This window comes from Perognathus longimembris, chromosome 5 (genome assembly GCF_023159225.1).
Source record: "Perognathus longimembris pacificus isolate PPM17 chromosome 5, ASM2315922v1, whole genome shotgun sequence".
Classification (NCBI taxonomy): Eukaryota; Metazoa; Chordata; class Mammalia; order Rodentia; family Heteromyidae; genus Perognathus; species Perognathus longimembris.
This window is the reverse complement of record NC_063165.1, coordinates 48,198,246-48,212,811: the sequence shown is the minus strand read 5'-3', so window position 1 is coordinate 48,212,811 and position 14,566 is coordinate 48,198,246. Positions and strand designations below refer to the sequence as shown.

General features: G+C 39.3%; 2 protein-coding genes across 2 annotated transcripts in view; both read left to right on the top strand.

Moving 5' to 3' along the window:
- Window positions 1-14,566, top strand: part of Kpna1 (karyopherin subunit alpha 1) — a 596,817-nt gene that overhangs the window by 347,515 nt on the left and 234,736 nt on the right. The window lies entirely within an intron of this gene.
- Hspbap1 (HSPB1 associated protein 1) overlaps window positions 1-14,566 on the top strand; it is a 32,927-nt gene that overhangs the window by 17,041 nt on the left and 1,320 nt on the right. The window contains exons 4-6 of the mRNA XM_048346774.1: window positions 7,943-8,079; window positions 9,964-10,135; window positions 13,458-13,541. Of these exons, the coding sequence (XP_048202731.1) occupies window positions 7,943-8,079; window positions 9,964-10,135; window positions 13,458-13,541 (393 nt within the window). The remainder of the gene's footprint in view (window positions 1-7,942; window positions 8,080-9,963; window positions 10,136-13,457; window positions 13,542-14,566) is intronic.

The following is a 14,566-nucleotide window of genomic DNA, read 5'->3' as shown; positions in this document are numbered from 1 at the left end:
CCCAAATCTAAGTTGTTGTTTACACTGGTATGAAATGGTAGATAAACATTAAAACTGATATGTCTTTAAAATTAATTCATGTAAAAAATCACATAATAAGCCCATTAAATGTTAAATATAAATTACATAAGTTAAAGTAGTCACAGTATAGAACCTAAACCCACAGCAAAGGAACCCTTTTTACTCTTCTAATAAAATCCTTGCATAGAAAAAATAAATAAATAAAATCCTTGCATAGAATGGATCTTTTTTTTCTAGTCCTGGGCTTTGAACTCTAGACCTGGGTGCTGTCCCTAAGCTTCTTTTGCTCAAGGCTAGCACTCTACCATGTGAGCTACAGCACACTTCCAGCTTTTTCTGTGATTAATTGAGATAAGAGTCTCATGGACATTCCTACCTGGGCTGGCTTTGAACCTTGATCCTCAGATCTCAGCCCCCTGAATAGCTAGGATAATAGGTATGAGCCACCAGTGCCCAACTCTAGAATGAATGTTTTGTAATGTCACTCACTGGCTATTGGGATGAAGTTGGTTTACTGAGTTGTGTAGATCTTTCAAATGCTGATACATGGGTATACTTGACACTTTTCATAATTTAAAAAGTCACCTTTGTTAGTATTATACCATCCTCATGAAAAAAAATCTTCAGCATTAGGAAACTTTCAGTGTCATGTATCTTTAGGCATAATTCTGAAGATCATTTAAATTCATTTGGCTCAAAATACTTGTTAATTTCTCTTGTAGTTTATTTTTAGACTTAGATTATTTAGAAGTATGTCTAATTTATAAATATTTGAGGATTTTTCTAGTTTATCTTTCTCTTATTGATTTCTAACTTCATTTTGTTCTGGCCAGAAAACACACTTTGTATTATTTCATTCCTTTGAAATTTAGGAAACTTGTTTTATGGCCCAAATATAGTTAATGTTGATAAATGTTCCCTATACACTTGAAAATAATATGCACTCTATTCTGTGGAGTGTCTTATAAATGTCAATTAAGTCAGGCTGCTGGTTGAAATCTCTATCCTTACTGATTTTTCTATATATTTTTATTACCTATTATGTAGAGGGCTGCTGACTCCTTACCCCCTCCCCGGCTATACTTATCTATTTGCCTTTTCTCATTTTAGAATGGTCAGGTTTTGTTTCATATGTGAACTGTTAATAGATTCATATACATTTGGGTTATGATGACCTCTTGATGACTGATACTTTATCATAATGAAAATGACCCTCTTTGCCTTAGATTCTTCTTTGTTCTGATCTTATCTTATTGAGTTTGCCTTTGATCAGTATTAGTCTGAATAATTAGAACACAATCCACTTTTATAAGATTCTAGAGCTGGCAAACTAATTTATAGTTACAGAAACTAAGATTGGTGGTTATTTGAGAATGAGTCAGGAGGTAGATATGTGTTATGAGTGGGCACTGGGAAACCTTTAGGCATGATCAAATGTCATCTCAATTGTAATATGTGTGTGTGTGTGTACTCATATATGTAGTGTATTTATATACATGCAGAAACTATATACATAAAAAATAATATATGAACCATACATAATTGTATATAAAGTTATGTATAAAGTTATACATGTATGTCTATGATGAATATATATGCAAAAATTGGTTGAATTGTATACCTTAATCTATAAATAAATGCTCCTTACTGTACATCATTTTACTTCAATAAATTTTTTTTAAAGAATACAGTGCTACTAGTACATTTTGGTTCCACTGTCTTAACAGTAACAAATCCCCATTCTTTTCTCACCATCAGCATAAATATAAGCATTGTAATATAAGCAAATAACATTTTAATAATATTATGAAAATAGTTTTGACTTCACAGATCCCTTGCTTCTCCAAGAAGCTATGGCATATAATATCACTCCTGTAATTATTCTATCCTAATGCTGACTCCTCTTCTAATTCTACAATAGCTCCTTATGAAAACTCTTCATGCTATGCTCCGGATTAAATATTAAAGTGTATTAATTATTTTCATAAGCATTTCATGATGTAAAGATTGTGTATCACAGCATTAAAGGCCCTCTCTGGTGCCTGAGCCTCCCTGTAAGTCCCTGTCCAGTCTCCACACTCATGGCTGTACATATTCCCCATTCCTTCTCACCTCTGACCTTTGGCCATGCCCTTCTCAGTTTCTGCCTGATAGATTATACTTTCTAGCACCTGGCTCAGATTCAGTGTAGGCTATCAAACCTAACCCACCATACCCACACCCATTTCCCCTTGCCTTCAGTATGCCCTATGTGTTTTATTTGAATTGTTACTTAAATAGTTCATGACATAGAATATTGTGTCTTCTTCTAACAATATTAAAAGCTCTTTGGGCTATATCCAGTATTTTTTTTTATTCCCAGAAACTACTAGCATGATGCTAAATGTATAACAGATAATGTGAATAGTTTCATGTGTATTTTTTTCTAGTCTTTTCCTTTCCTGCTTTGTTTCTTTAGTCTTTAGACTCCTTTAGAAAATGTTTTGATTTACTCCTCTGACCTCTCTCTTGCCAAATTTCCTCTGGCATCTAATCTAGTTAATCAAATTTATCATTTGTCAATCTCGATAAGACATTCTTTTTTCTACTTGACCTTCTACAGTTTAATGCTTTCACTTACTAATTATCCTTGAAGTTCCATCTAATAGCTCTTTTGTTCCATAAATTCATATACTGTATAACATTTAAATATATGAATACATACAGAGTAATGTGGTAATCCTACAAGTAGCTTAAATTATGATTTTTGACAGTTACATGATTTTTATGTATCAAAGTAGTCTTATTTTTCAGTTATGTACTGTATCATTGCCTAACCTAAGTAAACCATTTTTGAACATTTTGTCCTCTTCTGCTGAAGGCAGATAGTGAGTTTGTGACAGGAGCAGTAAGATTTTTTTTTTAATCTCTGAGTCATTAGGCAAGAATGACAAGTTTTACCTTTTTCTGTTATCCATGAGTATTCTTGTAATTAGGGCAATTAGGAATTAACATATGTAGTGTAGCATGTATAAGACCCAGCACTACAAAGAAAGAATCACTTTATTGCAAAAGGGTATTTTCTCCCAAGAATATTTTTCAGGTAGTTTCCATTTTATGTTATTATTTGGATTGGCTTCAGAGAGTCAGGAACATTATTAAGTCATCAGGATACATAATCCCTACATGCAATAAATAGAAGGTTAGACTTTATGAAATAGCTATGAGGGAATGTTGAATTTAAGCAGGTGGTTTAGTAATGACTGATGTGTGTGTGTGTGTGTGTGTGTGTGTAATGACGAGTGATCTGCATGTGTGTATGTGTGCACACAAGCTTGTACACTCCTACCAGAACTCGAACTCAGTTTCTCGCACCCTTTCTTGTTAGGCTTTCTTGCTCACAGCAGTTCTACCACTTGAGCCATGTCTCCACTCTGTCATTTTGCTAGTTAGTTGGAGGCAGAATCTCATAGCTTCTTCTCAGCCTGGCCTGGAACCTCAAAACTCTTGAGTAGGTAGGTTGACAGGTGTTAGCCACAGACACTTGCTTCAGTGATGACTCCGGCTTTTTGATGAAGCAAATTGGCATATTAGAATTTTGCTTTTTATCTAGTCTGTTAGTGAGTAGAGAGTTTATGGTCTCTTTTCTGTTTATTTAGCTGAAGGTAAATTTTTTAACATTAAAAAGAGATCTGAGGGCTGGGAATGTGGCTTAGCGGTAGAGTGCTTGCCTGCATGAAGGCCTGGGTTCGATTCCTCAGCACCATATAAACAGAAAAGGCCAGAAGTGGCACTGTGCCTGAAGTGGTAGAGTGCTAGCCTTGAGCAAAAAGAAGCCAGGGTCAGCACTCAGGCCCTGAGTTCCAAGCCCCACAACCACCCCCCCCCCAAAAAAAAAGAAAAGAAAAAAGGAAGAACAAAAAGAAATAAGAGACTTAAGTATTTGCTAATGTATAAGGTCCTTTGAAGGGTTCAAATTTAAACTGAAGTATTTGTCCATATAAGGGACATGATATAGCAGTGGTTCATGTATCAAATCCTGTGTGATCTTTATGGACCTAAAATGTAATTTTGTTATGTCTATAATGACCTTCCTGTGCAATTACAAAAAAACTACTAGAATTCCCATACCCCAATGCAAAGGAGATTTTAACAGATGTTTATTTAGTGTGTCACTCATGACTACACTGGAAGATACAGTGAACTAATGAGGTTCTTGTACTTACCTAGGAGAAAAAGATTCGGTATGAAAGCATTTAGACTAAATTCCACTGAATCCAACATTTTACATTTAACATGTAGAAATAAGGGCTAAATACAGTATGTATGTGTACATATATTATATATATATATATATAATGATAATCCATGAGTTGATGCTGGAAATAACTCAAAAATTTTAAAACAATAAACTCTTAATAAAATTGTCGAAACACAAATTATGATTCATCCTTAAGTTATTTAGTACCTACTTTTCTGTAAAATTCAATATTTATTAAAACCATGCAGGGCTGGGAATATGGCCTAGTGGCAAGAGCGCTTGCCTCCTACGCATGAAGCTCTCGGTTCGATTCCCCAGCACCACATATATGGAAAACGGCCAGCAGGGGCGCTGTGGCTCAGGTGGCAGAGTGTTAGCCTTGAGCGGGAAGAAGCCAGGGACAGTGCTCAGGCCCTGAGTCCAAGGCCCAGGACTGGCCAAAAAAAAAAAAAAAAACCCATGCAAAAATTCTTTGATGATATGTGAAATAGCATTCTAATGAGGATAATTGCACACAGATTTCTCAGCATTGTGCAAAAGTTGTAGGCCCTTTTTTGTTGTGTTGAGCTGCATCCTAGGCCCCCATCTATTTAGTGCCATTGGTGCTCCTTTCCATTATGTGTGACAACCAGAATCACCTACACAGTTTCACAGCACCATTAAGAGGTTAGTACTGGCCCTAATTTTTTTCATCTTTAGGTTAAATGAGATTAGGGCCTCATCTACTGTAAGGATTCAATAAGTAGGTTGAGAAGATTTAATAGCAGTTGAAAATAGATGTCTAGCTGTGAAGTTAGGATGGATAAAACACAAGACACCAGGCAAAACCCAGTAAGATTAAATTTAAGAGGGATAAATGTAGGGCTCCATGGATGTTGCCTAAAAGCTATGGTTAAACCAAAGCTAAAGACATGATTAGTCAGCAGTTCAAAGGACAAAACAGGAAGGTCCCACATTAGCCTTGGTTTAGTTCAGTTGCTTAAAAATAAAAGGACTCTCTGACAGTGCATTGCAGCGTGATAGCCCAGTGCAAACCCACGTCCAGCCTACTGCCCAGGCTTCAATTTGGATCCAGACCTGTCTTTTGATAAGTTAAAAGAAAGCTTATGAAAGAAAAGGCTAATGCTGCCACTTGAAGATTAAAAAAAAGTGTGGCATTTTTTTCAGATAATTTAAAGACAATAATTTTGGGAGAAAAGACATTTACTCTGTATCTATCAAAAGTAGATCTGAGACACTCTTGGAAGCTACAGAACTGCAGGTACGAATTTTGTAGTAGACAGTCAAACAGATACTTGGTTACTCTTTCTCGGGAATGCTATAAAATAGCATTTTTCCAGGGATAGATGATGTTTAGAGACTTTCCCAGCTTTTGAATAGATGTCAGAGTAGATTACAGGATGTGTTGCCATACCAGGCACATACAGTAGCCCAACGAGGTTTTGTGTTCCTACAAAGAGTCCAGGAAGATTCCCTTTTGTCCTGGAGTGTTTCAGACATTTCACTACCCATAAATAGCTGGACCCAACTGGGAAGAAAACTTCAACTCTCTCTCTGTGTCTCTCTCTCTGTGTCTCTTTCTATGTCTCTCTGTCTGTCTGTCTCTCTCTCTCTCCCCTCTCTCCTCTCTCCTCCCTTTTCTCTCTTCTCTCCTGTCTTCCTTCTCAACTTTCTCCTTTCTCCTCTATCTCTGTTTCCCTCACTCCCCTCAACCCCCACACACTCTCTCAAGAAAGAGTCTTGCTCTATGGCCCAGGATGGCCTTGAGGTGCCTGTGTAGCCCAAACTGACCTAAAACCCATCATTCTCCTGTCTTAGCCTCCTAAGTGCTAGGATCACAGGCATGTGCCATCACACCAGTAAAAGGCCAAACTCTTTTTTTTTTATTTAATTTTTATTATCAAACTGATGTACAGAGAGGTTACAGTTTCATACGTTAGGCATTGGATACATTTCTTGTACTGTTTGTTACCTTGTTCCTCATACCCCCCTCCCTCCCCCCTTTTCCCTCCCCCCGCCGGAGGTGTTCAGTTCACTTACACCAAAGTTTTGCAAGCATTGCTTTTGTAGTTGTTTGTCTTTTTTTACCCTCTGTCTCTCAAATTTGGTATTCCCTTTGAATTTCCTACTTCCAATACCAGTAAACACGGTTTCCAATATACTCAGATAAGATTACAGAGATAGTGTAGGTAAAACCACAGGAAGGTGATAGAAGAACATCATCAATAATAGAAGCTACAGATACACATAGGACGTTGAAAATAGTTACAACTGTGATATAACAATCGTTTCCATAACATGGAGTTCATTCCACTTAGCATCATCTTATGTGTTCATAAGGGTATAGCTATTGGGCCTTGTGATGCTCTGCTATGATTTGCCTAAACCTGTACTAATCATTCCCAATAAGGGAGACCATAGAGTCCATGTTTCTTTGGGTCTGGCTCACTTCACTTAGTATAACTTTTTCCAAGTCCTTCCATTTCCTTACAAATGGAACAATGTCATTCTTTCTGATAGAGGCATAAAATTCCATTGTGTATATGTACCACATTTTCCTGATCCATTCGTCTACTGAGGGGCATCTGGGTTGGTTCCAGATTCTCGCTATGACAAATTGTGCTGCGATGAACATTGTTGTGCTGGTGGCATTACTGTGATTTTGTTTGTGGTCTTTTGGATAGATACCCAAAAGTGGGGCTGCTGGGTCATAGGGGAGTTCTATATTTAGCCTTCTGAGGAATCTCCATACTGCTTGCCAGAGTGGCTGAACCAGTTTACATTCCCACCAACAATGAAGTAGGGTTCCCTTTAAAGGCCAAACTCTTAAAGGACTCTCTGGGGTCAGACCCTGGTGGCTCACACCCATAATCCTAGCTACTCAGGAGGCTGAAAACTAAGGATTGCCACTCAGAGCCAGACCAGCCAGAAAAGCGTTGAGACTCTTACCTTCAGATAACCAGCAAAAAGCTGGAAGTAGAGGTGTGGCTCAAGTGATGGAGTGCCAATCTTGAGCAAAAAAGCCAAGTAAAAGCAATAGGTCCTGAGTTCAAGCCCCAGTATAAGAAGAAGAAAAAAAAGCTATATGACATCCCCAATTGGAGATTCTACTTTAGTATGCATGAGCTTCAGATCTGGCATGTATACTTCTAAAAGACTGCTAGTCTTTTGGAGAGAAGGCCTCTTTATGTGGTCATAAAAGTATAGAAGTAATAAGTTGCTTATGTCCATAAGTACTGGCACTGCTCCAAGGACGCATGGGCTTCCTAAGCTGAGCTTTGGCCATATTTCCACTGCACTCATTGCCTGACTCATTCCCTGGGTGGCTGCAGAATTATACCTGTTGTTGAGTGTCTGCAACAGATGTAAGCTTCATCTGGATGGGATTTTTTTTTTTTTGTCTGTTCTGGTCACTGATTGATCATAAGCCTTCAGAAAAGTTCTTGGCATGATGTTAAGTATTCTGTAAATGTTTGTTGAGTGACTCCTAGTAGTGGGGTGACTTTTTTTGCTTAAAATAAAATTCATGGCCTGCCCTAGAAACTGTACCTCCTCTATCTGTAGCTTTCTATATATGGGAAGTTCCAAATGCCAAAGTAGTTACATAAGAGAAAACGTTCAACTCGGACATAACAGAGGACTGGTTGGCTCTTGATAGATTGTAATTTTATTTCAAAACAGGATGTGATATGGTCTGACTTTGGATTTCCTGGAAGAAATGGACAAGAGAGTACCTTGTGGATTGGCTCTCTGGGAGCGCATACTCCCTGTCATCTGGACTCTTACGGTTGCAACTTAGTATTCCAGGTACAAGGAAGGTAATGCATATGTGTGCAAGTACATGCCTGACTGTGATGTGTGTAAACAGAAGAGGAATGACAGGACCCTTAGCCTTTGTCACAGCTTCATCCTGTTCATCTGCTTTGTGGCCAGGCATAGCTCTTCCCCCATGTTCTCTTTCTCCCTTGTGAAGTAAGGGCAGCAATTGAACTGGTTTCTGTTTCTTATCCATGACCAGAATTGTCTTCAGAGTTCCCAGTCAGCTGTCTCTAGCTTTCTCACTTAAAAGCAGGAACACCCATCTGTCAACTCTCAATTGATAAGAGTAGCATATATGTTGACAGGAGGCTTCACTGTGCTCCGTAGGCCTCTCAAGGGGTAGTCAAGGCGCCTGGTCCTTCTCAACTCTAACTGTAGTTTGTGTCTGCTAGTAGACCCAATATCATATGTTATTGCCATAGGTCAGGTTAAATCATCTGTCCATGTATATGAGATAAAAGGACTTAAAGTCTGGCAGTAGTATATTATGGATGTGCTGGTACAAGGGGCTTGAACTCAGGACCTCACACTCTTACTTGGGTTTTTCTTTCCCCCTCATAGCTGGTGCTCTGTCTCTTGAGCCACAACTCCAGTCCAGCATTTGTGATTTTTCCTCAACAGGGATCCCCTTGGAACCATATTCTGTGCACTGTGGAATTTTTGTTGTTGTTTTCATTGTTATTTGATTTTTTTCTTTGAGACAAGATCTTAGTATGTAGCTAAGACTAGCCTGGAACTCACTATGTAGCCCAGGCTAGCTCTCAACTCCTAATTTTCCTGCCTCAGCCTCCTGATTAGAGTACACTCAACTACTGTAAAGTTTAACCAGAAGGTAAGTTAATTTTTTTGGAGGCATTGTTAGCAGTATATGAATGTCCTGAGCTTCCAAACATTTAGTTTTATGATTTTAACAGATGCTACAAATGCCTTTGCATTTTTTATTTTTTTTTTTTTGCCAGTCCTGGGGCTTGGACTCAGGGCCTGAGCACTGTCCCTGACTTCTTTTTGCTCAAGGATAGCACTCTGCCACTTGAGCCACAGTACCACTTCTGGCTTTTTCTGTTTATGTGGTGCTGAGGAATCGAACCAAGGGTTTCATGAATGCTAGACAAGCACTCTACCACTAGGCCACCTTCTCAGCACCCATTTGCATGTTTTAATAAGATGAAGTCTTGAAATCCATAGCAAAAGAAACATGTAGCTTAGTCAAAACCCTTTTATTCTGTATTATTTCAATTACTTTTATTATCATTGTCATTATTAATTTCTAAAGTCTTAGATTATGCATGGACTCAGGGCCTCGTGCTTGCAAGGCAAGCATTCTACCACTTGAGCCACATTTTAGGATTTTTTGGGCTCCTGTTTACACCCAGACTGGCCTAGACTGTAATCCTGAGTATATGGGTTGATTTTAATATTTAGATATAAAATGACTAACTGATTTTTTATTGTTTGTTTGTTTTGTTATGGAACTGAGTCAGGGCCTTGTGCATGCTAAGTAAGCACTTTACCACTCAGCTACATCCCTCGTCCATGTCTTTCTGATATAGATAGATATTCATTGTATTCAGAAAGAACAAAACTCAAACCAAAGAGAAAAAACAATGAAAAGGAAGACTTGAGTTTGAGGTAGAATGGGTCTTCCCAGTAAGGAAAGAGACTGGCTTGGGTCATGAGATACCCTCTAGCAACAGGCCACTTTCAGCAGATGTGTTAGAGTACATTTCAGCTCTGAGTAAGAGGCCAGGAGACCAAGACATGGTGCCTGTGTTTCTTAGTTTTGAACTTAAAAGAAGTAAAAAAAAAATGATATTGATTTGCTACTTTCTTACTTATTTGTCTCAAATTGAAATCATTAACTTGTATCTTTCTTTTGGTTTTAGGAAAAGATGGCATCTCTTTCCTCCTGAAGATACACCTTTCCTTTATCCAACCAGAATCCCATATGAAGAATCTAGTGTGTTCAGTAAAGTCAATGTGATCAACCCTGATTTCCAGCATTTCCCTCAATTCCAGAAAGCTCAGAGACATGTGGTCACGCTGTGCCCAGGACAGGTAATGACCTCTCTGTCAAAGGACACCATTGCTGTAACCCTGGTGTCATGTGCTTGCCCCCAGTGCACACAAGAATGATTTTCTCATGCTGTTCTGCAGCTCAGCAGTAGCTGTCTCATCAGTGAGGGGTGACAGAAACATAGCGTCTCCTGTTGGAAAGGAGAGTAGACTGAAGGAAGACAGCCCAAAAAACCATTTTCATTCAGGTAAAGAGAAAGTTTCAAGTAACAGTACCAAAACATTTTTAACAGTTCCTGTCTGTTCAGGTGTGATGGAACTGAACCCAGACACATAAATGTGGATTGTAATATATGTAGATAGTCAGCCAACAGAGGCAGAAGGAATTGAGAATGGTTTGGTTTTGAACAAGAATGGGTGATTATTTCTGAAACATTTCTAAAGATATTATAGTTATATGTGAACTTGTGAGTACAATTCTCTTACAACATAGGGTTTACTTTGAAAGGTCGTGTGTGTGTGTGTGTGTGTGTGTGTGTGTGTGTGTGTGTATGTGTGTGTGTGTTTAATAAATGGGTAAGGTTTGAGACAGGGTCTTACTATGTAGGGTCTTGCTGGCCCCAAACTGTGATCGTCTTGCCTCCATCTCCATAGTGCTGGGATTACAGCCATATATCCCCTACTTAGCGTCTTTATCTCTTGAAGAGGCTTGGTTAGCCCTCCCTTTTGCCTGTGTTCCCTCCATTACTCCCTTCACACTGTTTCTTTTTCTGGTCTTTTCAGAGCAATTGGTCTTGACCAAATGCCTCACCCGTTATAGTCACTCTCCATTCCCACCTCCCCTCCAGCCACTAGCAACTACAAATTTAGTTTTTGTCTCTGTAGATTGGCCTATTCTAGACATTTCATATAAATGCTGCCATACAATATGTAGTCTTTTATGTTCAGCTCCTTTCACAGAGAATATTTTCAGGGGTTATCCTTGTTGTGGAATGTTATAAGCATTTTTTGTGGCTGAGGAATAGTCCACATGTGTAAAAATACACCACATGTGCTTATCCATCTCATTCATTTACCAGTTAATCACACTGGGTGGTTTCTATCTTTTCGCTATTATGAATAATGCTGTTATGGATTTTCCGGTGTAAACTGTTGGAACAATCATTTATTTTCAGGTCTCAGATATATATGTAGAAGTGGAATTAATGCCTCACATAGTTTGTCTCTGTTTTTCACAGTGACTACCATTTTACATTCTTTTTTTTTTTTTTTTTGGCCAGTCCTGGGCCTCGGACTCGACCTGAGCACTGTCCCTGGCTTCTTTTTGCTCAAGGCTAGCACTCTGCCACTTGAGCCACAGCACCACTTCTGGCCATTTTCTGTATATGTGGTGCAGGGGAATCGAACCCAGGGCCTCATGTATACGAGGCAAGCGCTCTTGCCACTAGGCCATATCCCCAGCCCCCCATTTTACATTCTTATGAGTAATAGATGAAGGTTCCATTTCTTCCCATCTTCTCCAGCACTTGCTGGTTTTTATTACTGTAATTTTTATAGGCTTTCTAATAGGTATAAACTCATTTTTCCAGCTCATTTTTTATTCCATCTTTAATAGCCAAATTTAAATGGTTTCTCTTGTATCCATTTTTTTAAAATCTAGTTTGTTCTTTAATCCACCATCAGATGGCTCTCTCTCACCACTTTATTACAGCTATCTCATATGCTAGTATATTTGTGACTTCTTTATTAGTCATCTGTCACTAGAATGACAGAAAAAAAATACCTGAAAAAATCAACTTAATGAAAAAGAAATGTGCTGGTGGCTCATGCCTGTAATCCTAGCTACTTAGGAGGGTGATATCTAAGAATCATAGTTTGAAGCCAGCTTGGGCAGAAAAATCTGTGAGATTCATCTCCAATTAAGGAGCAAGAAGTTGGAAGTAAAGGTGTGGCTCATGTGACAGAGCTCCATTTTTGAGTAAAAGAGCCAAGTGAGATTACAAGGCCCTGTGTCCTAGCCCCAGTACTGGCACACACAAAATACATACATACACACATATGTACATATATCATCTGTTTGGGCTCATAGTTCAGAAGTTTGGGTCCATGGCTATTTGGCCCCGTTGCTTTGAGCCTTAGCAGCACAGTATATTGTTGTGCGAGTGGACCATGGAGCCAAATGCTGATGTTATCTGATGTTAGCAAGCAACAAAAGAGGAAGGAAGGGACTGTGTCCCAGTATTCTATCCTGGAAAGCCCTCAGTAACCTAACCTCTACCTATTCAAGGTTGTACTACCTCCCCATAGCACTACACATGGGCAACCAAACCTTCATCTCATGGGCCTTTGGGGGTGCTCCAGGGAAAACAACTTCATAATCATTAAGTCCATGTCCTTCCTAATCTTCAGCTTACCTGTGAGCAATTGCCTCACCATCTCTTATTCCTATGCCACTAATTTTCTCATTCCAGAGCCTGAAAGCTGCCTATTACCTCCATGATCCTCCACTCTTCCCGGTGCTTTTCAGTCGACAACCCTGCCTATCTAGATCTTAAACACTCAGTAATTGGCCCATGTGAGATTATTCTTTCCAGACTCTCCTAACGTCACAGTTTTAACCATCCTTCTACTCAGAATTTCTTAGCACCTCCTAACGTCTGTAGATTAAAACCCACCGCTTTCTCTGAATTCAAGGTTCTTCACTGGCCCTCACTTCCTCCCTTATTGCCCAGTAGCTCCCGGGCAGTAGTGATACTGATCTTCTGACTGGCCCTCAGCAGTGACAGCTTCTCTGCTTGTGTCATTTCTCCTTCCTAACATGTCCTCATTCATTGTCTAATTTCTCCCCTTGTTCTGATTCAAGACATTCTTTCTCTGGACCTCCTACTCCAGACTTCCCTAGCTGAGGCCCACCACTTCTACTTGGGAAGTTCTCACTTTTACCATTTCTATAATGCCATCCATCAGTCCGTTAGCCTCTTTCCAGCTGGCTCTCAGTTTCACTGTTTGTGAAAGGACAGAAGCAAAGTCCTCTACTTTTGTGTTTCTCAGAAATCTTTTGTCCTTTCTCAGAATTTGGACAACTGTTTTGCATTGGGAAGGAGGAAAAATTAGAACCTCAAAAGCCTTCACTGAAATGTGGACAGACAGGATTAAGAGGAGTAGAAAAGCTGCACTGTGAACTTATCAATTTCAAAAAAATGACAAGGAAAAACAGATTATGGGGCTTTTGTTTGTTTCCCTTTTCCTTCAGTTCTGTGGATTTATTCATATTCTCTTTTTCCCTAGCAGCCTCATCAGATATGACTGACACAAGGATGAAGTATCCCCTTCTTGTGCTAACTATTTTTTGTTTGGTTTTCAGGTTCTGTTTGTTCCCAGACACTGGTGGCATTACGTAGAATCCATCGATCCTGTCAGCGTCAGTATAAACTCATGGATTGAGCTGGTACTTTTTTGTTGTTGTTTTAAAAATAAAGTCCTTGGGGCTGGGAGTATGGCCTAGTGGTAAAGTGCTCGCCTCATGTACATGAAGCCCTGGGTTCGATTCCTCAGCACCACATAATATAGAAAAAAGCCAGAAGTGACGCTGTGGCTCAAGAGGTAGAGTGCTAGCCTTGAGCAAAAAGAAGCCAGGGACAGTGCTCAGGTCCTGAGTCTACACCCCAGGACTGGCAACAAAAACAAAACAAATAAAAAATAAAGTCCTTGCTCTTAAGATACAACATTCAGTGATGAATTTGCTAGCCAGTATACCAGGATGACTTTGTTTGGACTGCTGTGTTTCTGTCCCTGTCCCCAATTTCCCTGAGCTATTATGGATCCTTGTTTCAGGGCCTCAAAGACATCTTCCTGCTGCCTCCCTCAAGGTAGTGCCTGGCTGTAACTCTCCAAAATAATGGAAGAGGGGTTTACAAAATAGCTTTCTTCCCAAATATTAGCCTGCCATGCAAAAGAGGCACAGTAGATTCCCTGCACTGGATTTAAGGCTTTAAAGAACTGTGGGCCTACCCATTTGCTAACGATTCCAGTCTATTCCCCAGTCACCTGGCTTCCCTGTGATTGTGGCTTAGGCTTGCTCTGTCCCCATGGGAGCTTTGGACTATTTCCTATTTTTTTGTGTGTGTCACTTTTCTGTTTCTCTGTGGTTTTTCAGCTGTCCAGATGTCTCTTTTTGTGACTTCCTAGACTCTTCTCTTTTTGGGTCATAGTCTCTCTTGATTGTTACTCTGACCCTGCTCATTCACGTCAAATGGAAGGAGCATCTATTCTACCACCTAACCCTGTCTATTCTCTCTATATATCGATCTCTCTCTCTCTATAGATATATATTAATTATGTGTATTACAGATGTCTGTGGTTTTTCCCTTTATGTGTTTTTGATGAATAGAAGTTAGTGCTTTTAACATCATTTGTCATTAATGCTACAGTGTAGACATGTAGTGTCTTAAGAAAGCCACGTTCTGATAGACA